The sequence below is a fragment of the Arabidopsis lyrata genome, assembly GCF_000004255.2.
Source record: "Arabidopsis lyrata subsp. lyrata unplaced genomic scaffold ARALYscaffold_6, whole genome shotgun sequence".
Classification (NCBI taxonomy): Eukaryota; Viridiplantae; Streptophyta; class Magnoliopsida; order Brassicales; family Brassicaceae; genus Arabidopsis; species Arabidopsis lyrata.
In genome coordinates, this window is record NW_003302550.1 from 13,211,304 (window position 1) to 13,234,735 (window position 23,432).

The 23,432-nt window shown below is 32.9% G+C and overlaps 5 protein-coding genes and 1 long non-coding RNA gene across 7 annotated transcripts; 2 read left to right on the forward strand and 4 right to left on the reverse strand.

Annotated features, from left to right (window-relative positions):
- Positions 1 to 995: 995 nt before the first annotated feature.
- LOC9308353 (CCA tRNA nucleotidyltransferase, mitochondrial) lies at positions 996 to 2,523 on the reverse strand. The gene is given in 2 exon segments (XM_021021304.1): positions 996 to 2,281; positions 2,283 to 2,523. Coding segments are annotated over 2 exon segments (867 nt in total). The 5' UTR covers positions 2,466 to 2,523; the 3' UTR covers positions 996 to 1,597.
- A 3,165-nt stretch (positions 2,524 to 5,688) lies between these two features.
- LOC9308354 lies at positions 5,689 to 6,755 on the forward strand. Its single transcript, XM_021021308.1, has one exon. The coding sequence runs from the start codon at positions 5,942 to 5,944 to the stop codon at positions 6,623 to 6,625; it is 684 nt and encodes a 227-aa protein (XP_020876967.1). The 5' UTR covers positions 5,689 to 5,941; the 3' UTR covers positions 6,626 to 6,755.
- A 578-nt stretch (positions 6,756 to 7,333) lies between these two features.
- Positions 7,334 to 9,468, forward strand: LOC9308355 (transmembrane protein adipocyte-associated 1). The gene is made up of 6 exons (XM_021021302.1): positions 7,334 to 7,697; positions 8,199 to 8,390; positions 8,545 to 8,707; positions 8,798 to 8,900; positions 8,984 to 9,065; positions 9,164 to 9,468. Exons 1-6 carry the CDS (start codon positions 7,422 to 7,424, stop codon positions 9,239 to 9,241), a joined length of 894 nt encoding a protein of 297 aa, XP_020876961.1. The 5' UTR covers positions 7,334 to 7,421; the 3' UTR covers positions 9,242 to 9,468.
- On the reverse strand, positions 9,420 to 10,457 carry LOC9308356 (acyl carrier protein 5, chloroplastic). The gene is made up of 4 exons (XM_002874356.2): positions 10,327 to 10,457; positions 9,999 to 10,118; positions 9,788 to 9,910; positions 9,420 to 9,711 (listed from the first exon to the last, which is right to left on the reverse strand). The coding sequence occupies exons 1-4, from the start codon at positions 10,453 to 10,455 to the stop codon at positions 9,583 to 9,585; spliced, it is 501 nt and encodes a 166-aa protein (XP_002874402.2). The 5' UTR covers positions 10,456 to 10,457; the 3' UTR covers positions 9,420 to 9,582.
- A 2,080-nt stretch (positions 10,458 to 12,537) lies between these two features.
- On the reverse strand, positions 12,538 to 16,692 carry LOC9310470 (sodium/hydrogen exchanger 1). Of its 2 annotated transcripts, XM_021021248.1 has the most exons (14): positions 16,246 to 16,692; positions 15,618 to 15,931; positions 15,409 to 15,527; positions 14,979 to 15,076; positions 14,809 to 14,868; positions 14,663 to 14,709; positions 14,373 to 14,567; positions 14,226 to 14,272; positions 14,071 to 14,137; positions 13,833 to 13,933; positions 13,490 to 13,730; positions 13,339 to 13,401; positions 13,183 to 13,266; positions 12,538 to 13,089 (listed from the first exon to the last, which is right to left on the reverse strand). In XM_021021248.1, exons 2-14 carry the CDS (start codon positions 15,792 to 15,794, stop codon positions 12,760 to 12,762), a joined length of 1,629 nt encoding a protein of 542 aa, XP_020876907.1. In that variant the 5' UTR covers positions 15,795 to 15,931; positions 16,246 to 16,692; the 3' UTR covers positions 12,538 to 12,759. The 2 variants fall into 2 exon arrangements, with proteins under 2 accessions (XP_020876907.1, XP_002874403.1); XM_002874357.2 differs by lacking the exon at positions 16,246 to 16,692 and having other exon boundaries at positions 15,618 to 15,949.
- A 1,511-nt stretch (positions 16,693 to 18,203) lies between these two features.
- Positions 18,204 to 18,784, reverse strand: LOC110227350. The gene is made up of 2 exons (XR_002331125.1): positions 18,611 to 18,784; positions 18,204 to 18,534 (listed from the first exon to the last, which is right to left on the reverse strand). It is a non-coding gene; the product is annotated as an uncharacterized LOC110227350 (long non-coding RNA).
- Between the last annotated feature and the right edge of the window lie 4,648 nt (positions 18,785 to 23,432).

Consider the following 23,432-nt stretch of genomic DNA (forward strand, 5'->3'; position numbering starts at 1 on the left):
CATTGTAATTTTTGAATATTTGTGTAAGTCTTTTTTTTTCCAAAAGAATAATGGTAACTTAATTTCTTTTTGTCATCGTAAAACATATTTTAAAATTTGGTAAAATTAATAATGGTAACTTTATTAAAAGGGGTTCAATGTGAAAAAATATATATACCAATAAACAAATAAAATTGTGATTTACAGACGTATATTTTCTTAAAGCAAACATGCATCCTTTTAGGAGCGACAAAAACTGAGAGGACTTAAAAGGATTAGAATCAGAAATTTGCCATCAATGATCCAACAAAATATGAACTTCACGGAGGAGCAACATCAAAGAGTAACCTGGCTGAGAGGAGCATCTCGGTTGCTATAGACAAGTCTTATGACCTTAATTGATACCATCCACGGATAACCTCATATTGATATCACTGAGGCTGTTATAGATTTGTTGAGCATGCATCAATGAGTTTTCTTTGGATGTAGACAATGTCGGAACTAGATTTGTACCAATAGCTCCAACGACAACGAAGATTGTAGGTTGTTGCCGAGGTCAAGAGTTGTTGTTGTCTTTGTCGAAAATGGGAATCCAAAGAAGGAGTTGTTTACAAAACAGTATGTTATCAAATATTTCAAACTACTTGCATCTCAAGTCACTTGTTGCGTACTCTTCAATGTCCTGTTTGTTCCAAAAGAATTGCCACCTAATTGACATTCGAACTCTCCTCTTCTATACTAATTTAAGTTAGGAAATCTTTGAATCTTTGATACACTGTTATATACATAAAAACGTTTTGGCGACTAGAGTTATTGTATGGGAAGATCATATTTTGCTTATTTGCTTTCAAGTTTTGGTTACTACATTTTCTAGTATGAAACTCAGTGAGTTTGAGTTTAGGTGATATTTTTTTTTGTAGTCACGTCAAGTTATATTTTTGTTCACAACTTTTATCTTTGCGTGTGGTATTATGGGCCCGTTCTTTTACTGATCGTTGCAATTGATCCGGCAGACGGCACATTTTTAAGCAAAATCAATCGCTGATTGGTTGGAGCTGAGATGACGTGTATTGATTTTCTGATCGCTGGTTTTTTTGACGACTCGTCTGCTGTTGTATCACACCTCCATTTTTCCAGCAACATCTCCATTTTTTCCAGGTTCACCTTCATTAATGTCCTTTATTGTTGTTTTGCTTTGATTAGTTCTTACGACCACCGTTGTTTTGCACAGTCGCTATCGTAGCGAGATAAAGAAGAATATGCCGTATATATTATTAGAGTATGAGCTTCCAACTCAAAATCAATTAGCAATGAGTAGAGTGACATAATATCTTATATATTATTCAAGATCCCTTGTCCTTTTCAATGTGGGATATTATTATCCTTAATATGCCCCCTCGAGGAGATGATTCTTCAACCATTTATCACGGTATACTCGGTCAAGGATCGACGAACCAATTATTGGGTCTGACCGATTGTGGATTTGGACACGTATATATTGGGTTCTGATACCATGTCAAGTTTCATGGGCTTTCAACTCAAAACCAATTAGCAATAAGTGGATTGACTCATATATCTTACATATTAGCCAATTGGTTTTGAGTTGGAAGCTCATATTCTAATATGGTATAGAGCCCATAATTAGCATGTAGACTTTACTTAGGCGTCCACAATTCTCAGATGGTGTGGGCTCAAATGCAAAGACAACACCGAAAAGTTTCAAATCATAAAGACAAGTAATCGCTGAAACTGGTTCACTCCCGGATATCATCGACTCAATTTCATTCCCGATTTGCTCTCTACTAATCTTTCCTCCAAGAGCTACCTTTACTTCCTCACTTGAAGCAGCTTCATTAAGTTCTTCATCTAGAGTAAAACCAAACCTTGCACCAAACCGAATAGCTCGAATAACTCGCAAAGGATCATCAAGAAATGTAACTCTCGCAGGCAACGGTCTAACAATTTTACCGGACTTGAGATCCTTAATACCTCTATCTGTAAGATCTTCAACCAAACCAGTATTGATTTTATAGAACAAACTATTTATGGTTAGGTCTCTCCTATAAGCATTCTCTTTAGCCGTACCAAATTTCATAGTAGGAATACGACTATTTTCTGTATACTCTTCACTTTTCAAATTAACAAAATCTATTCATTGGTCATAAAGTCGTATTCTTGCTGTTTCCAAGTGTTTGGATTGGTTAGGCTTCTTTTCAATAATATTGTGTCCGTGTACTTGTTCATCTCTAGAAGATAAATACTTCTTAACCTTATCAAGAAACTCACTTCCCGACATATTATCAAATATCAATGGCTATATCAATATCATTACTCTCTTTCCCTAGAAGCTTGCCAGGCACCCAACCACCCGCGACACGAAGCTGTGTGTCGAGGTTACAATGACAAAGAGTACCAAGAAGCCGGTTGAATATTTTCCGCTCTTTCTCAGCCAGATCAATCTTCTCCTTTAATTCAACGGTCGTCATTGAAAACCCGTAACTACACAAGCCTTACAAATCTCCAATCATTTTCTACAGAACGCAAGCTTGGTTTGAACTTGCATGGAATCAGAAGCGGGTACGCGGAAGAGAAGCGTTTGGAAACGTGGAAGCAATTTTTATAGAAATTATAGAAAATGAGTACCTGTTGGAAGCGTATATAAAAATTGGGAAAAATGTCAAAAAAATCATGAACTTTCAAATTTGGGACGATTTAATCATTGACTACGATGAAGACATTTAAATCATAAAGTTTTTGTTGACTTTACAATTAATTAGCGAAGTTTGTTTGACTCGCCATTTTAGACACATCGATTTCATTTTCTAACTCTAGAATCCCAATCTCTCTCTCTCGCTTCCCTCTGTTGAAATTCCGACTGATGATGGCTAAAACTCGTGGGGGGAAGAGAAGAATTCCGGTTCGGCGGTCACGGCGACTGAGTCAAGCAGCAGCCGCGGAAAATGCCGGACCAAATCGGCTCAGCTTCTGTAGGATTTGGTCCGGCATTTTCTGTAGGATACTGAGATCCCAAAGTTTAAATTACGACAAAGAAGGGCATTCTCCAATGCCAAACAAAGGTAGACAAACGGTTAGATAAAGTACATCAACAAAGGTTCCATGAGAGCTTTACACCAAACACTTGGAGGCGATTTGGTACATGTGAGATCAGAGATTGTTGACAATTCTTTCACGAACAAATCAGTGAATGAAAGGTTGGTCACTGTCAAAAGACGTAGTGATGTTGAAGAAGAAGCCAAAGACACGGATCTCGCCGGCACGAGAATGAACTACACGAAGTAGTGCTTTGGCAAGGATTCGAACAAGATCATTATCTTCATTCTCATTTTACTAATTCCATCAAATAAAATTGTTTTATATTTTGTTTTACCAATAAAAACATCATCAAACTCAAGCTTTTCGAAATTAATTTAATTCAATTAATAATTCCAACATATCCCAAATAAATGATCCATGTCGTTGTCATTTTTTGTAAGTATGATCTTTTTAAAACTAAAATACAAAATTAGTATGCAAAATTAGTTTTGGTTTTTCTTTTGTTGTATTTGAAAACTATCAAAAATAATTTCATATTTCTTATTTATTTTGTGACATCAAATTTTTTAAATAGAAGCGAATCGTAAGCTTCCAACGAGCTTCCAAAATAATTTTTTTAGAAGCACTATGAAAGCGAGATTCCAAAAGCTTCAGAGAGCTTCCGATTCCGACTAAGATTCCGAAGCGAGAAGCCGACCTCTGAGTACTACTACAAGAAAACAGCCGTTTAACGACTACGACATTAGTCGCTAATTAGTCGTAAAACATAGAATTACGACTAGGTTACGACTAATACCTGTAGTCGTAAATCTTTAGTCGCTAAAATCAATAATGGTAACATTAGTCGCCTTTTAGCGACAAAAATACGACTAACCTATCTGAGTCATATATTAGTCGTATATTAGTCGTAATTTATGATGACTATTTGGCAACTATGTTACGATTAATCAACACTCATACATGGTCTGTGTAGTGCAGTCGTAAAGATAGTTGTTAAATAAAAGTGACTAAGTGACGGCTATTTGACGACTAATACGCGACTAGTGTAAAACAGTTATTATTTAGTCGTTAAATTTAGTGACCATTATGCGACTAATATGCGGCTTTTAATACGACTAATTGGCGACTATAGTTGTTGTCGGAATAAGAATTTGGCATGATCTCGTTTGAATTTGTTTGGTTTCTGATTTTGTTTGATATATTAATCTGATTCTGATTCGATTCTGATTCCATAACCAGAACAACATTAATCCAAAACTAAATCAAATAAAAACTCCAAATCAAATAAAAACCAAATAATTCACAATCAAAGTACACATACATACACATTTCCAACAGTTGTTCAAAAACTGAGAGACTGAAAAGTTTATGTTCATGAGAAAAGAGAGTTAGAATGGAGAAACCTATGGGTCATTTTGAGGAAGAGGCGAGAGAGGGTATGTGGTGTCTGCAGCAGCTGAAGGGTGGCCATGAAGTCCAGGAACTGCGGATCGGGTTGTCGCAGATACTTCTCTACCAAGGACAAGTGCTCGAGCTTGTCCTTTTGCTCAGCCGCCGTTCGGGATTGCTCAGCTTCACGGGCAACATCCTCAGAATCTCTCCTTTCATTATATGCAGCCTGCTCTTCTATCTTGCGTTGAGCTTCCTTCAGCTGTTCTTGTAGAGCCATCAAGGATGAAGATGAAGACTGTTCAGAGCGCTTGCGCTTGCCAAGAGTCTCCTTGAGGCTTCCAACTCCATACGGATTTCCTTTAGAATCCCTCTCAATGGACTGTAAAAAGTAAGTGAAAAGATGAGATTAAAGCAAGACAATTAAACTCCATAGATTATATAAATGTAATTTGGGAAAATGAAACTTAACCTGAAGAAAGATGGTGGTGTAGTCCTCTGTTGTGAGCTCTCGAGGACGTGACTCGCCATCTGAAACAGCCGAAGCATCTGCCTCTAGCTCAGACAACCTCAGTTCCACATTCTGCTTGTAAGTTGTTGCAATATTCTCCACCTTCCGATCAACATACGTACCATCTGGCTTAGTATGGGTCTTGATGAAAACCTCACCAAGACTGACCAATCTTCCGAGTTTCTCTTCATGCATTGTAACCAAATAACATATGTTAACCAGTCATAATTAAAATATGCAAAGGTTTAAGATCAAGAAATAACAGAAATATGAAGTGACTGACCATTTCATTTTGGATTTGTTGAAACGATTTTGGGCCTGAGATATGAATGTGAGGACCGAGTCCGTCACGGTCAGACATGCGAGCTTTTGAATAGGTTTCACTCCTCTGCATCGCTTCTTCAGTGTCCCAGTAGTCGCACATTGTTTTCCAGAGAGTGTCGCGAATCCATTTAGGTCGCTCTCGACTTGTCCTCGCGGTACTAACCATATCATTCATCCGGACATATATCCTCAAAATAATATTGCATTGTGCCTGTTATCAAAGGATCTCAGTGGTGTGTTTTCTAAAAAAAAATGAAAGAAAATGTGATTGAAAACAAGATAAGTAAATCTATATTTGAAGGATAAAGACAGAGATGTACCGTGCTCCTAGCCTTACAATTATATATTTCCAGTATTTTGTATTTGTACACTTGTAAAAGGAAACTATAATAAAAATCAATAAATAAATAGAAACTCTAATATCATCCGGCCGTTAAAAAAATAAATAAATATCCCTTAGAAAACATGTAACACGCCTCACATGTGTCTAACTCAGAAAAGCCATGATAGTATTATCAATCGATAACCCTAATTTCATTGCTTTGTGTCTTCTTAGATAAAGGTGCGAATAATATTTTTTTAAGAAATCGGATCATAAACGCTTTTTAGGAGTAGAAATATATATTTTCTTATACATAGGTAACAAATAGGTTATAACTTTGAACAAGAACCATTAGTATAGATATGACATCTCGTCTAGGCAATCTCCGGCTTTACAAGTTTGATGTGCCTTCTTACTCTAACGCCGGAGTTGTATTAGTTACTCAAGAAGATCGACAATCGGGTTGTGGATTTCGATTGAAGCGATATACGAGACAACGACAAAGAGATTCAAAGGCTGGATTGTCCAAATCATTTGTAGAGTTATTAGGTCGTGTCTTCCTTTTTGCCGAGAAGGATTCCAACATAACTAATCAGATCCTTACTTACTTAGTCACCAACTTCTCTTTCAAGGATCTTGATATCGTACCTCCCCCGTGTCCCGTTTTTTTGTTTCACTTCCATATAAGAGAGTTGCATCAGAAAGATCCTGCTCCACAGATTGATATCATGGAAGCTGTAATAAATGTGTTAAGACTCGCTGACCCTATGTTGGATGTAGAAGATGCCATTGGAGATACATTTGTGCGGGTGCTCCCAATAGCTCCAACCACGACGGAAATCGTAGATTGTTACCGAGGTAGAGACTTGTGCTTTCTTTGTGAAAAAGGGTATCCCAAAGAAAAAGAGATTGTTTACAAAACAGTATGCAATAACATATTTCATGCTACTTGCATCTCAAGTCACTTGTGGCGTACTCCTCAATGTCCTGTTTGCTCCCGAGAATTGCTACCTGTCGGCATCCGAACTCTACTCTTCAAGGCTTGATTTACTATGTTAGGAAAATATTTATTCGCGGTTGTATATCCAAGTTTTGATTTCATTGTTTCTTGTTTCTTTTTTAATGGGAAGAGCGAAAACGTTTGTTATATACTTAACAACATATTTTCTCTGACTACTTATTGTTTGGTAAGAGCATATTATGCTCATTTGCTTCTAGCATGATGAAGCTCAGTGAATTGAAGTTGAAAATGCGATGATTATCGGGTTTTTTCAACATGTAATGTGATGATTCTGCTTAGTAGTCTAGATTCTCGATATTTTTGAGTTTCCATTCCCTCTCAAGTTCTTAGCTTTTTTTTGTAAAAAATTCTTTCGAAAACTCCTTTGTTTTTCACAAGTTTGCGATGTTGATTCGAAACATTCATTGGTAAGTTAGTGAATCCATCAACAATGATATCTACCATCTAATAATACTATGGCTATAGTTACAATTTAGCTACAGTTAGTGAAGAGACTTTAACAACTATAACATTTTAAATTCTGAGATTTCCAATAAATAATTAGCAGTTAAATTATATTTGCCTGAATAACTTCGATTTGATGGAGTGAAGGGTCTAATTTGAAAAACATAATTAGTTAGTGGTTTCTCCAAAAACTGTCGAGAAGAAGAGGTTCTTAGTTTAATTACATTAAGACCCATGAACTATCTACATTTACTAATTTTAACCTCAATGTTTTGATTTGGTCAGACCCAACCATTTATTAGGTTTCCAAATCCAGTTTCGCTCCTCCTTGCTCTGGCTCTTTCTCTCTGTTCTCTGATTTAATAACCATTGATGAAATGCGAGTTCTTGAGGAAATTGCAGAGTCACCTTTTCTGATTTCACAGCTAAACCCTAATTCAACAGCCAATGGATATAGATGGGTCGATAAGTGCCATGGATTCTTACACAACACGGTTCTTGTTGCGGCTTCTCTCTTCTTTGTCGTTTACTTAGCTTACGAAGCGAAGAAGAGTTTGTCTAAACTCTCGAATCGGAGATCTTATATCATGATCGCTTATTATGGGTGTCTTTGGCTTGTTAGCTTGCTCAATCTTGCTTGGTGCTGCCTTCAGGTTTGTTTGATTAAAGATCACAACTTTGATTGAATTAAGACTCTTCTAGGCTCTGCTAAACTCAAATCATAAAGATTCTTTAAGAAAGATCAAAACTTTGATTGAATGATGAGTATATGAAGACTATTTCTCTGTTCTGTGAAACTCAAGTTAGAAACTTTTTGGTCATAAGTTAGGAATGAGATTATAGTATTTGATTGGTTAGCGAGTAATGAATGAATCTTTAAGAAAGATGACAACTTTGATGGAATGAATGAGGATATTAAAGACTATTCTAGGCTCGGTGAAACTCGAATTAGAAACTTTTTGGTCATAAGTTAGAATGAAATCATAGTATTTAGATTGGTGTAAGATGTGTTTAGTTAGGAAGATCATAACTGTAATCACTGTTTAGGAAATGAGCTAATGATCCTTGTATCCCATTTACATATTCCAGGGTTAGCTTTGGATTTGATTATCGTGTTTCCTGTTTGATAAATTTAGTATTTTTGCGTGTTATAGGGTTGGGAATGTACTCCTGGGAAACAAGTTGTTTGGAATCTGTTAACTTTGTTCACAACTTCTGGAATGTTGTTTCTGGAAGTAAGCTTGGTGGCTTTTCTCTTCCAAGGGAACTATGCAAGCGGTGCAGAAGCGTTAACTAGAACTTTCCTAATCTCGGGTTTTATTGTGGCTCTTGATTTGCTTCTCAAGGTATCAATATTCTTCACTACATATCTCTACTTTGTCTACTCTTATACCTTCTGATTTCTGAACAAATCTTAGATATGATGAAATGACAAGTTTTTGATATAAGTTTAGGCCTTACCATTTCTGTAATCCTTACGGGTTTTCACCCTTTATTCAGGCCATTTTTCTCTTTGGATTTGGCGTGCCATTGTTTATTGACAACAATGAAAATGGAAAAACGTTCAAATGGGGATTATGGATCATTCATAAGCTTCTACTCACTGGCGTTTATGGGATGGTATTCTTGATGTACAACTCTAGGTGGAGAGAAAAATTGCCTGGTAAGTTGATCAGACGCTTCTATCTTCCCATAATAGCCTTCACTGGTGTCTTTCTATTTATCATCATTCATGTCTTCTTGTGTTTAACAGCAAGGCCTGCATTCTACAACTACATAATCATCATGTTCGCCTTATACAGCCTTTACCTAGTTGCATCTGCGTTTACCGCAAACAGCACGCATTTTGGATTCTGGTAACTCTATCTAAAACCATCCCAACAGAGAATATTGTCTTGTGTTCAGCTTGTATCTGCCTTTTAATTTAAAATGCTTGCAGGTTGTATGGGATCATGAGTGTTTGCTACCACGCGTTATACCTTCCTCTTCTTTACGTTACTTTCCTCGCAGACTTTTTCCAGGTAAATGTCCTCATCGTTCATCTTCTCTCGCTCTGTCACTCTCTTTTTTTTTTTCTCTCTCTCTCTCTCTCTCTAAAATGCAAATGGATTTGCTGCAGGAAGAAGATCTGAACTTGGAGAATGTATACTACTCAGAGATGAGAGATGCTGGATTTTTCGACTCTGATTGGGAATAGGACTAGGGTTACAAACATCTTCCTCATCTTCTGAATCTGTAAATACACGTTGGATAGGATCTCTTAAGATTCGAGGTATGGCCGCTTTTTTTTTCCGGCTTTGTGTTACTTTTTAGGGTTTAGTCTTGTCTGTGTTTGTACTTGTCCATCATGCTTCTTTCTCTTTTATTAATCTAAGTTTCTTGAATCTCTCTGTTCTCGATAATCTAAAGGAAAGTTTTGTAGTAGTCCAAAGATTGACACAATAAACCACTAGGGCAAATTAAGACAATACAACAAAGCATGACACAATTGAGCAAAAGACAATAACAAAAGACAAAAGCCTTTGGTTGTTTCCTTAACTAAGCAGTCTTCTCTTGGACGAGTTCTTCAATGAGTTCAGCAGCCTGTTGGACTGTTGCAATCTCCTTTGCTCTCTCTTCCGCCATTGTTATCCCGAACTCTTCCTCCAAACCCATCACTATCTCAACCTGCAAAAAGAACGCAGAATTTGTTGATGATGTCCTATGAGTTTTGAGATACAAGAGACAATGAGATGATATATACCGTGTCGAGAGAATCAGCTCCAAGTTCGGTAAATTTGGTTCCCGCGGTGACTTTTTGATCATCGGTGAGCGACAATTGCTTCTTCACAATCTCAGACACTTTCTCCACTGTCTCTTGCTTGGCCTTAAACCACATAAATACCTCACATTAGTTTTTTTATTCAAACAGGCTCAAGAACTCAATGAAATCTACAGTACTTAAATAAACATACTCCACAAGAAACTGCGAGACGAGCAGGCATCGAACGTCGATGCAAGCTGAATGAGAGATTAGTCTTTCCATTGTTGAAAATCAAAACCGGTTTCTGAAGACTGAACCTTGTTGTTGTACCCTGTTTTCAATTTCACCATGCATCAACAACGACAAAGAAGCAATGAGGATAGTCTAACAACCATAACTAAGAGATTTGTGTTACGAATGCATAAATCAAGATGTTATGAACTCTTTATTGATAGTATCAAAAAAATATGTTACTAATCGATATTAACGAGCAACGTTATGTATCGGTTAGCAAAAAGAAGAAGATGAGAGAAATGTACCGATTTAGGAGCTTGCATGGAGATGGAGGAGCAGAAACTTGTCGCCATTATCGATCTGATCGCGAGAGAGAGAGATGGCGGATTGTTCAAGGAGCGTGAATTACAATTTGTAGATGATGGCGTTGGCATTGATGGGATTTTATGTATTTATAAGGTGGTCTTGCTAAAACGATACCGTTTTAAGAGAATCATTCATTGACTGGGGACATATTTGGGCTATTGTAAGCCCAACTAAATAAATATACTTCGGAATGTTTGTTCCAGAGGAGTTCCCTACTTATTATTGTGCTACGTATTTTTATTTTTATTTTGAAATTTATTTTTAGCTTGTTGTTACTATTATTCTTTTTTCATTCTTTTTTTTTTTCCTCTATAGCACACAGGATGAAATTTTTGTTTTTGTTTTTAATGAGTATGCCATTCATAAGAAAATTTGATAGATCTATATAAGTTTTTTTTATCCGGTGTTGTCATCCTACGCTTGGAAAACAACTAGATGAATTAGTTATTGATTCAAAAATTTTAAGTATGTTTCGAAATTCACCAAATTAGAAAAAATCAATCGGCAAAAATCGGCAACCTTACAAAAATATTACTTGGTATTAGTAATATGAGGAGAGTAATGCTTTAAGAAAAAAAAGAAGGATTACCGTGGTTTGATTCTAAAACTTGGGGATAACAAACCAAAAAAAAATAAAGTAAGAAAATTTTGATACTAAAAAAATGAGATTTTGAAAGAAAAAATAATGTATTTTCTGCATAGTTTTATCATACTATATCATCAAGAGAAAAACAAACATGAGTCAGGCTACAAATTGTACCGGCGACACCATATTCTACATGTGCTAATAGTGATCTCTCATGACACCTTTTTTAATTGCTTACATTCTCAATAGCGGATGCAGATGTAGATAAAATTTTTGACTGGGCACAAGTTAAATATAACTAAAAAATTAAATAATTACTATATATTAATACTAAATTAACTATGCAATATTTATATAAACTAATATGATCTTTTTACAATAATTTCTTTTTTGAAGAAGAAAAAATATTTTTACCATAATCTATTTTGAAAATTGAAACCCAAGAAATCACTCAATTTTAATAAATTTGTGTGAAAATGCTAGATTTATTGATTTTAAATATATACACATATATCAAAATACTATATTTAGTTTATAAATTTTCATAATGAACATAACACTTATTAATAATAATAACTGAAAGTATACATGTGACACACAAAGAATATATGTAGAAAATAAAAAGAAAGTAAAAATAAGTGGGTATCAAACACTTTCTTCAAGAATTTTAGGGGATATTAAGTACCAAATCATTTAAGAAATCAAAAGAGCCAAAAGCTAATTAAGATTGGGCATGCGTCCCACCTAATTACTATGTAGATCCGCCACTGTACGTTCTTGTCAATATCTGACAAGAAAAAGATTTTGTTATGTATTGCAAACTCTCATTCCAGACAAATATAAAATGATTTAGAAGAATTTTGGAATTTTTCTTCGAATATTTTGTTATTCGAACTTCACAGGTGAAGACAGAAGAAAATAAATAACATGAAACTAGAGCTATTATGGGTGAGGTTGAACTTATAAGCCCTATATCCATTATCCCAGATAAACATTTTGTTTCCTCTAAAACATATAATTTCACTATCATTGTACAAAAGATGTCCAAATATGTGATGACTATAACAACTTTCAAGCCGATATATTCTAATTTTGCGCCATTCTCTCTCGTTAACTAATCACCAAAAAGAAAGCCAAAATTTAATAACAAACTTAGCTTCTTCACAATGTAACAACCTCCAAGTAAGAGACGAAGAGAACTGAGAGAGAGATATTATAGAATCTGATTAATTCTCATTAATTGTGTAATGTATATAGTTTTCTTATATACCACATTAATCTCTTGCTAACATAAGCTAATTAAAGGTTAACATTAGCCTAATATGCTATCATCCACTAGTGAACAAAATACTCATAATATTTAATATGGTTTTCTCATTTGGATAACAAATAGTTATTCTATTAAAATATAAATTTCAAGACCTACCAAATTTTATTGTATTAGGTTCAGTTAACATTTGTTTTGACAAAAATAAAACAATAAAGAAATTTTGTCTTTTTATTCTTATTGTCCAAAATGGAACCAAACCGTAACAATCTGGTTAAGTTCGCAGCAATAACCAAATTCAAAACATAAACAAACGCATAGTTTTGTTACAACAAAACAAATATGAATATACATACGTCAATCAAACCCTTCAAAGTTTCCATGTTTGTTTTCTGCTCTCAAAACGTTGGGACAGATTTCTGTCCTCACAAACAATATTACAAATGGATAATTTACACAAAAGCATAATTTGAATCACCCTTTTCTACCAAAAATTAAAGCTTTATTTCCACATTTTCCTCAAGCCTTACTGAGATCAGGAGGGTTTCTCTCAGTTGGAGAACCAGGGACGAAAGGGACAAAGCCACGACCTCCAAAGACGGGTCGCATGAAGGAGTCATCAAATTGTCTCCAGTAGTAATGCACGGTTCGAGTGGGCCGTGTCAAGAAGCCACGTATACTGTCAGGCCGAGGCACATTGTGGTTCCCTGAAGGCTCAATGAATGAGTCTTGGTCTAGCAAAGGGATATGGATGGATTTTGGGGTGTTGTCATCAGATAACATACTCGTGGTGGCGTTCTGGTGCGGCAATAGGTAGCTTATGAGCGGTTTGGTCAGCATACCAAACACCTGAAAAAAAGGTTCAAGAGAATCTTTTAACCAAATACCCAATTCAGTTAAGAAATATTATGTAACCCATTTGAACATCCAGAGATTTCTTACCACTGTGCTAAAAAGACAGACGGTTATCGTACTGGTGATCATGATTGCATTCCCACGTACATCTGTGTGTCCGGCCCTTGTAAACTACAATAGAAACAAGTGTGAAATGATGATTTAAAGCTTCGTAGAGAGTAATTGCAGACATTCTTTTTATACCTTATTGTATGCAAGAGCCATAGATACAGCACCTCTCATGAGACCAGACCACCAAATCACAACCTGAATGATGGGGAAAAAAGATAGATATTAAAAGCTGAGAACCAGAAGAATTATTAAATCTATTAGTACCAAGTAGTAAGATACATACCTGCATGTTAAATTTGATTTTCTCGCTTTGGTTCTTCTTGGCTAGGTTAGATAGAAACGATAACGGAAAGACGAATGCTGCTCTTCCAAGCATGACCAGACCCATTAGGATTGAGCTCACTGCGATTGATGTTCCCGGTGTGTCACTCACGGATCTCCACTTGTCAATGTCCAAGGCATCCATTCCAACATACAAGAAAATAAATGTCTCCGCAAGAAACGACAATGTTGCAAAGGTATGCCTGTGTCATCGAAACAATTCATAAGATAAGCATTGGGAGGTACAAAGTGTTTTTGAACTGAGTTAACCTCAGCAAAAGGTGGAGAAACTGGGGATTGCATACTTTGTAGTTATTCTTGAGCTCTCGGTTACATTGTGCCATGTGTAATGGGACATCACAATACCACAGAAAAACACAGTAAGAATACCACTCAAGTCGAAAAGCTGCAACCAAATTAATATAACATCAATATATAAGTCGAAAAGCTGCAACCAAATTAATATAACATCAATATATTTTGTGTTTGAATGCAACCCAAATACCCAATATATTCGTGTTATAAGATGTCACAGAATCTAACCTCAGCAAGCATATAAGAAAGATATGCCATAAGCATCATAAGGGCAACTTCTCGGTCTGTTGAGTGCCTGAAACACGCCATGCGAGGACATATACGTTAGACCAAACAAGAAAAACTTATAGAAACAAGTCACATATATGACGCCAAATATGTACCTTCCAAAATATAACTTCTTGATGACATACGCACTTATCAAACCGGTCTGCAAGATGAATGACGAAGTTCGAAAGATGGTGTGAACACAAGAGTATGCATATAGCAGTTTAAAGAAAGAATGGCAGAGAAGAAAACAATGGACTTACTGCAGCACCAAGCAAGGTACTTAGGAGAAACAAATACAAGAAGTTTCCAAGAAGATGAAAAGCAGCTTCATGGTTTAGGTGAGTGAGGTCAAAACTCTGAATCGCGTTGAAGACAACAACTGATGTGGCATCATTCACAACACCCTCTCCGAATACAAGACTGTAAAGCAAAGGTGTCTCATCTTGATTCAGAACCTATATCACAACAACAAGAGGGAAACAAAAACTTTCGGTCCACTATGTTTCTGCGTTTGTAAGTACTTTGAGTGATTTTGGAGATAAGACATTACCTGCAGTGTACACACAGAATCTGTTGCGGCAAATATTGCACCGATAGCTGAGAAATAAACACCGAAAAACAAATCAAGTCTCCCAGAATAAAAACCGATAAAGTAAAGCAATAGGAACAAAAAAAAGCCATTAGTTCAGGCCTTACCAAGATAATCACCCAAGTCAAAGGTCCCAATGTCCAATTTCTTAAAGAACTGTGTTACACCTGTTTCAAGAACCACCAGATAATCAGTAGAGATATATAAAACCATCTGGATCTAATCCCAAATCCGCATTCAGCGGTGTTTCAGCCAAACAAAATGCGAAGTAAACTACCTAGAGATATGATTGTGCAAGAAATAATAGTCCCAACAGCACCGAAAAGCATAATAGTCACGAAATTGCGGAAAAACTGCTTCTTTTTAACTTGAAACCTGAAATAGACAACAAAATTATTCATCTGAGAAAGCATACAGGGAAAAATGAAGCTGAACATAGTAAATCCATGACAAAGACAAAGCCAGGACCACTTACTTGCACGTGTATAAATCTAACTACTTGAAAAAAAGACATCATGCCTTCTTTTCTTTATAACAGTCACAAGTACTCTAGAATCACATAATGCATGCTTTTAAAAACTAAGTTCCTCTTTCAATCTTTTTTATGTAACTTTTGTAGGTAAAACCCGTGCGACTAAACGTATTAGATCGTTACTATTAAACCAACAAAGAGGAAAGGGCTCAAATGGGTGTAAAAAAGGACTGACCCTGCATTGAATATGATGGGTGGCAAAAGATATATGAAGAAAAGATCTTCACTAAAGACGAGAAGATGTGAACTTTTTCCTTTACTAATCAACAAAATGGCAACACCAGTGCCTAGCCCCTGCAACCAAAACGGCTCAAATGTCATTCAAGTTGGAACTCAGTAATTACTCTTTTCGATTCGAGATAATATGCAATAGAGGGAACTTACAATCAATAAGGCGGTGATGGATTCGTTCATCCATCGATTCTCCTCCAAAAGATGACCAAGAACAATACAAGCACAAAGAAGTGCAACAAAGAGATTCAACGCAACCACAGAAGCGTGATCAGATGTCGATAACGAAGGCAGTTTCGACACTAAAGAATCGAAATGTGATGCCAACATTGTTATCTTCTAGCTCCACCAACTTCCTCTTTCCAGATTTGATCCAAGTACATGAACAAGTACAACAACTATTCAGATTTTGGATCAGCAAAATCGGAAAATCTCTTATCTTTCCGTGCTGTTCACTAAAACCATTCCTGTTTCAACAAAACAGAGCTGAGACTAAGCAGTACAGCTGTGTATGAATGAATGAATCAGCTTTGACTAGAAAAACATTATTAAAAAAAAAAACACAAAGGATTTCAAAAAAGTGAATCCAAATCTGAGACTTTTTGATACACACAAAAGCAGCACAAATCCCAAAAGGCTAATATTATAGTTAATGATAACAACATTAACCAAATTCCCATTTTTGGTAATAGCCCAGATTTCAAATTTCTCCTAACAACAAACAAACACAAAAACTTCAAACAAAGCTACAAAAAAAAAATGGTGGATCTGAATTGCTTACCTTTAACAACTTCTGGGTAATCTAATTATACTTAAGCTTCTGTGTAAAATTCGTTGCTGAGATCAATCTTGAGATCAAAATTCAAAATTGTCGAAGCTTTTGGAAGCTAAAACCTGAGATTCTTCTTCTTCTTCTACGACGAACGAAACAGAGAGGCGAATTCGAAGACGAATTGGAGAAGGAAACAGAGGAGATAATTACGGGACTCAGAAAATTATACGAATTTCGATTTGTACTGGAAATAGAGAGAGACGTGTACGGTCCCTTTTTAAGAGAGAAGATTCCAATTTCTAAACACAGTAGAGAGAGAGAGAGAAATAAGTTACAAATAGGAGAGAGATAGTGTTATTCTCTGTTGTGTAATAAAAGTACAAATGGCGAATTTCTAGCCGTTGATTTAAATTACTATCTGAGATCTGAACAGTTTAGTGTTTGGTTTTATTGTGGAACTTATCGTAGATGATAAAATCTGACGGTACTAAGATTAATGATTTTTCTATTTTCTTTGTCGTACTTTCGTTTTTGTCTGGTCACATTGTTTTTTTTTTTTTTTTTTGAATTTTCGTCACCTTGATGCTGAAATTTTATCTATAAAATTCGATTTACTTTAATTATATTTTAAATTTTTGATGCAAGTAAATTTAATGAAAAAGTTGATATGAATAGATGCAAATTCTGTTGACAAAAAAAATAAAATTAGATGCTTGAAATTTTTTATAAATTTATATTCAAAGATTCAATAAAGCATATAAATATAATATATGGATGAATTTGTGTAGATAAAATTTATGTTAAAAAAATATAATATATGGATGAAATTGGGAAAGGATGATTTACGTTTTAAAAAGATATTATTGAGAGCTGATTTTGGACATAGCAACATTAACGGCCAAAGATTATGATGAATTCATGATTAACATAAACAAAAAAAATCTCATGATTTCACCTTTAATTGTATTAGAGATATAGATATTTGAAAAGATAATATTAAGAAAATGGCAAAGATTTTTTTTTATACAATGTTACTTTTTTCCTAACCCTTGATTCAACAAGGGGTTACTTACTTTTTTCCTATTTATGTACATAATTTAATATACAACTAGAATTTAACTCGCGGTACACCGCGGGGCAAAATTGTATTTTATGTATTTTATATAATAATTTATAATTTATTAGATTTTTAAATTGATATTAAATAATAAAAATTCATTTAATTATTTTATATTATAATTAATATCGTCGAAATATGTGTACTTAGAAGAGTTGTAGGTGTAGAAATGATATAGTGTTAATATTGGGAGGCATTTATAATCATGGACTATTATAATAATTTGATATTATTTTGTATCAAAAAAATTTACCCCGCGATATATTGTGGGTCGATTTTTTAAAAACTAAAATTTTTATATTTTAAATTATATATTTTTGGTTTGTTTAGTATTTAAGATTATATAATTATATCTTTATTTTTAATTCTAGGTTTCACCCGTGGTATACCCTGTTTTGTATTCAGAATTATTTTGGCCTTTTTTATAGTATGACTCTAAACCATTGCCCAATTTTTTAAACAATGTCACTAGTAAAAAAAATACGTATAGTCACTTCAATATTCATGGCTGCACCTAAAAATTCGTGGCTATAAGTCAATCTAGCCACGACTAGTCACTAAAAATATTCGTGGCTATAGCTTCGTAGCTTTATTTTTTTCGTGGCTTTTCCTGGCTATTTAGCCACGAATTAGTCACACGTATTTCGTAGCTGATTTATCACAGATAGCCACTTAAATATTCGTGGCTCTACAAGTCTACAACCACGAAAATAATCCTGACTAATTCGTGACTTTTTCGTATAATTTTAATAAAAAAAAAACAAAAACAAAAAGGATTATTATTTATTAATTAAAATGTGAAATTGATTTATTTATAAAATACAATGATTTTAACTAAAAAGAAAAATTAAAACCTTACCAAAAAAAAAAAAAAAAAATTAAAAAATGCTTCACGAGATGTCTTTCCGTCAAGCATCTTCGGTGGTCTCGTGGCGTCGGATCTGGTGGTGGCTGGAGGGTGAGGGTTCGTCGGGCATCAGATCTAGGAGCTCTCATTGTTGCCCATTGAAAACATTGCAGCAATCGGAATTTGGATCAGACTCCATGGCTGATGTGACGGCGTCGTTGCGTTGAACTCCAGGGCTGATGTCACGGCGCTGATGCGTTGAACATCGTCAATGGTGGTGGTGGTGGTGAACGACGGCTTCAAGACGCGGTGGCGGAGGCTTGATATGCGAGATCTGAAAAAAAAAAGAACAAAGAAAGGATTAGTATTCATGAAAAATAGAGAAGAAGAAAAAGAAAGAGAAATTTAACCAGAAAAACAAAAAGGAAACAGGAGAAGAGAAGTAGAGATCGTAAAAAAAAAAAAGAGAAGAAGAAGAGAGTAATTGCTTTTGTTGGGAATGAGAAACAAAATAAAAGGAAGATTTCTGTCCGTTAGATTTAATGTTATCAACGGTGGATGATCAACAAAACTGTGATCCTCGTCAATGTGGCGTAACCAATGAGAATCAAGTCTCTTTTATTGCATTTTGTCTATATTTTTTATAACTTTTGTTTGTATGTATTTTTATTAAATACATTTGTTTTTATTTGTTCAATATATTTATTAATTATGGTTTCCAGTTTAGAATTTTTAAAATGATGATTATATTTTAAAACTTTATTTTTATTTGATTTTAGTTTATTATACTGATTATGTTTTGGTTTAGGGTTAAAAAATTGATTAGATTTCAAATATTTTGCTATTTTCTTCTTAACAAACAACTGATTTTTTTGTAAATGGTTCTAAATATTGGTTTTATGTAAATGTAATGGTTATATTTTGGTTTGATGGTTTATGGTTTAATTTCTATAATGAAAATTTTAATTAAAGTTTAGATTTTAGGATTTGGAGTTAAATTGAGGGTTTGGGGTATAGATTTGAAATGTTTGATTTAAAAATTAAGAATTTTATAAAAGTGTTGGATCTTAATTTTAATTAGGGTATACATTGGTAATTAGATTTTTGTTTAGAGTTTGTCTTTAAGATTTAGGTTTTCGTCTAGCCACGGATTTTATCTGTAGCAAATTCGTGGCTATATAATAAAATAAATTCGAAAATAAAATAATCACGAAAATTTCGTGGCTTTTTCGTAGCAAATAGCCACGAATTTGCTACAGATAAAATCCGTGGCAAAAATTAGCCACGAAAAACCACCAGAAACCACGAAAATTGTCACGTTATTTTTTAGTGACTAATTCGTGGCTGGTATGAAATTAGCCACGAATGTCCATGGCTAAACCGTGGTTATACGAAAAATTTCTACTAGTGTGTGGGACATTGTACACATATTATTTTTCATCGATTGAGTAATATATGTCCGTTTAAAAAAAATTAATCACATTATATGCAGAAAAATTTATTATTTTATTAATTATATGTATTTTATATAAATTCAAAATAAATTACTATAAGATCATATAAAAGTGAAAGAAGAATCATACATTAATGTTTAAATTAGGTACAAATATTTTAGGAAAATTTAGAAACAAAATCAATTTGTTACCAAATTTGGAAGCCATAGTTTCTAAAAAATGATATGAAATTAAATATAAATATTCAAATAGTTATAAGGTTCATAACTCATTTCATCATATAATATATTATATTCAACCCGCCGCCTATTATGAATATTTGTTTCAAAAAATCAAATTAGTGTATTTATATTTCATAAATTTTTGATCTATTAAGTATTGATGATATTAAAAAAAAGAAATATATTACTTAAATATGAATTTTTGACCCGTTAAATTTTTTCTTTCATACATTGAATAATTTATATTCGTTTTTAAAAATTCAAATCTTGGTATATGCGGAAAAAATTACTTTTTTTTTTAATTATATAGATGATATAATGATTTATTTATTTATAGAAATAGAATCATATAAAGATGAGATGTGAAGTATAATGATTAATAACAAATTAATATGGTAAGTTAGATATCAAATCTTATATATTTATTTTGATTAGTCATTCTTTTTAAAGGAATTAATAATAGATTTATGTTTTTATAATTAAATTAAATTAATTAAATTGCATAAATAGTATTTGACTTGTTTATCCTTAATGAGTTGAATTAATTTACTCTATATAATTTTATTTCTAATGGCATTCTTAAGTAAATTCTTATAAAGAGGAATGTTAATTAAAGGTAATTGTAAATTGTACTCTCCAAATAATAGTATATGATCTAATATTTTAAAACAGATGAAGTGCAATCAAACAAGATTCAATCTACGTGAGGATATCAAACAACGGTCTTAATCTAATCATACAAACTCCAATGTCTGTCCACGTCGTAGAAATTATTAAAAAAAGCCGATCTTTACAAGAAATAATTTCGTTAAAATTGGAATATTATTTCAAACATACATAGTTGTCAGATATTTAACGTGCAATTTAGTGCCAACCGAGAAAGATAATTTATTACATAGGCAAAAAGGATAATATTAACATATTTTACAAATCGCCGACGATACTAATAATAGTCACGTAATTTAGATAAATGCTGTTACGTAATTGTTCTTACAAACAAATTGTTTTTATTATCATGGTTATAAAACTTATAATACATAAGTTGACTCATGGCTTTTGAAATATTTAAAAGGTCATGTGAAATAAAGTAGGGCCAAATTTCATATAGAGCTATCCACTTCTTTTGGAATTAAAGATTATGTACAAAAATACATCATCTACAGCCTACGGATCCAAATAATATATTATCATGATTGACCATTTTTTTTTGTTGTCATCCAAAATTAATTAGAGCTCAAAAGAGCCATTTCTGAGGAATATTGTTTACATATGTGATATGAAGCGGTTCTGTACGAACTTTTCGTGCCAGATTATCCGCTTTAGTATTAGCTCTACGAAAAATTAAAGATAAAGAGAAAGATGAAAACTCCTCCTTGTCGCTCTGAAATTCCTCCAAATAAACTGAAAACGCCGGCCATTCGGTTGGAGAAGACATCATCTTCACCAGGTCTGAACAGTCTGTAAAGAACGCTACCTCTTGATTATCATAATTGACCTATTCACGATAAAATATTTGTTCTGAGTTCTAAATATGTATCTTGTATCTTGTACCTTGTAAGTAAGAAACAAAATTATTTCTAAATTGTCGAAATGACAAAAAAAAAAAATACTTTTAACGTTTACTAATTGAAATTCAGAAAAGATTGATTATTGGTCCTTTTTCCGACCAAACTCTTATTCCTTATGTCGAAATGACAAAAAGTATTTGGTTATTGTTGGATTGTTATTCAAGTAAAAGAGTGCTCTGGTCTTAAAGAATAATAGATATCTTATACTATTATTTGGGGAGTATACTTTATAAGATACCCTTAACTAACCTTCCCTTTTGTAAAAATTTACTTAAAAATGCCATTAGAGATAAAATTTCAAAGAGTAAATTAATTCATCTCATTAAAGATAAACAAGTCAATTTATACAATTTAATTATAAAAACGAAAAATAAATTATTATTATTATTTTTAAATGACCAATCAAAATGAATATATAAGATTTGATATCTAACTTACCTTATTAATTTGTTATTAATCATTATATTTCACCTCTCATCTTTATATGATTATATTATTGTGAAACAAATAAATCATCATATCATCCATATAATAATAGAAAATAGATTATTTTCCGCATATGCCATGATTTGAATTTTTAAAAACAAATATAAATTATTCAATTTATGAAAAAAAAAAATTTAACGAATCAAAAATTTAGACTTCGATAATATATTTCTTTTAAACAAAAATAAATTCAACAAAAATTCTGCCTGAATAACGGGTCAGAATTTGAGTAATTATATTCAATTTCATATATATTTTTAAAATATATAATTTTATATACTACGATAAAATTTTAAATATTAGACATACACTAATTTGGTTTTCCTAAAACAAAATATATTTAAAAAATATTTATAATAGACGGTGGATTAAATATAATGTATTATATGATGGAATGAGTTATGATCCTTATAACTATTTGAATATTTATATTTAAGTTCATAGAATTATTTTTAAAAAATTCTTAATTTTATATTCTACAATAAAAAATAAAAAAATATTTTAATTCGGAAAATTTTTTAAATAGTTTAATATAATATTTTTAAGAATATCATAAATATTTAATAAATCAAAAGATAAAAGTTATAAATACTCTAATTTTATTTTTCAAAGCATAAATATTTAAATATTTATAGCAAGCAGCAGGTTCAATGTAATGTATTATATGATAAAAAGATGTATGATCTTCATAACCGAAACCATGTTAAGATTATATGAAGAGATGAGTTAAGTAAGGTTTGACACCTCTAAATATTTAAAATTTTGATTATATAAGTATATATGAAAATAATGAATGATGGATTGTGCACACAATTTTTTCATTGGGATTCTAAAATAAAAATATAGGTACGCACATGTTGAATTTAATCTTATTATATACCAAAATATGTTTATTATATACGCAATATTTTTTCACTTACTACTAGCATATATCAAATACATACGTTTTATTTTTAACCAAAAAAACGTAAAAACCGTAAAAATCGAACTGTAACTAAACCGAATTACATACGGTTTCTATATGGTTTCACTTTCTACAAAACGAAAAAAACGATACTAAACCGAAAAACCGTACCCCACCCCTAATATTTTCCCATCAAACAAAATAAAATAAAATAAAAAATCCTTATATGTCATTGTATTATGTAAAGAATTATTAAAATTGTACTATAAAACAAACAATAATCCAACTTTATATAAATATTTAAAAATTAAAGTTTCATCCGTGCTGTTCAAGCACGGGTTATGATCTAGTTAGAGATTAAAAACACTAAAAGGTAAACACTACGCATATCACCTTTTTTTACATATATCAGAGCCTTCTTTACATCAATAATATGGTATATGGATGTGCCAAGGTTTCTGGATTTGTGTACAACATACAAAGGGCATTTTCTAGAGACGTAGCATCGCAATGTCGATATGTTCAATATGCCAAATCTTGTTTATGCATCATAAGTTGGGAAACACTTGTATCTGATCATCATATGTGTGCCAAATAAA

Coding starts and splice junctions, on each gene's coding strand:
- LOC9308354 (XM_021021308.1), top strand. CDS start 5,942: ATGACATCTCGTCTAGGCAATCTCCGGCTTTACAAGTTTGATGTGCCT.
- LOC9310470 (XM_021021248.1), bottom strand. CDS start 15,794: ATGTTGGCATCACATTTCGATTCTTTAGTGTCGAAACTGCCTTCGTTA. Junction 15,528..15,617: donor CCATCACCGCCTTATTGATT/GTAAGTTCCCTC, acceptor TTTTGGTTGCAG/GGGCTAGGCACTGGTGTTGC. Junction 14,869..14,978: donor TTGCACAATCATATCTCTAG/GTAGTTTACTTC, acceptor TTCTTGAAACAG/GTGTAACACAGTTCTTTAAG.
- LOC9308356 (XM_002874356.2), bottom strand. CDS start 10,455: ATGCCAACGCCATCATCTACAAATTGTAATTCACGCTCCTTGAACAAT. Junction 10,119..10,326: donor CCATGCAAGCTCCTAAATCG/GTACATTTCTCT, acceptor AATTGAAAACAG/GGTACAACAACAAGGTTCAG. Junction 9,712..9,787: donor GAGCTGATTCTCTCGACACG/GTATATATCATC, acceptor TTCTTTTTGCAG/GTTGAGATAGTGATGGGTTT.
- LOC9308355 (XM_021021302.1), top strand. CDS start 7,422: ATGCGAGTTCTTGAGGAAATTGCAGAGTCACCTTTTCTGATTTCACAG. Junction 7,698..8,198: donor TTGCTTGGTGCTGCCTTCAG/GTTTGTTTGATT, acceptor TGCGTGTTATAG/GGTTGGGAATGTACTCCTGG. Junction 8,708..8,797: donor GTGGAGAGAAAAATTGCCTG/GTAAGTTGATCA, acceptor TGTGTTTAACAG/CAAGGCCTGCATTCTACAAC.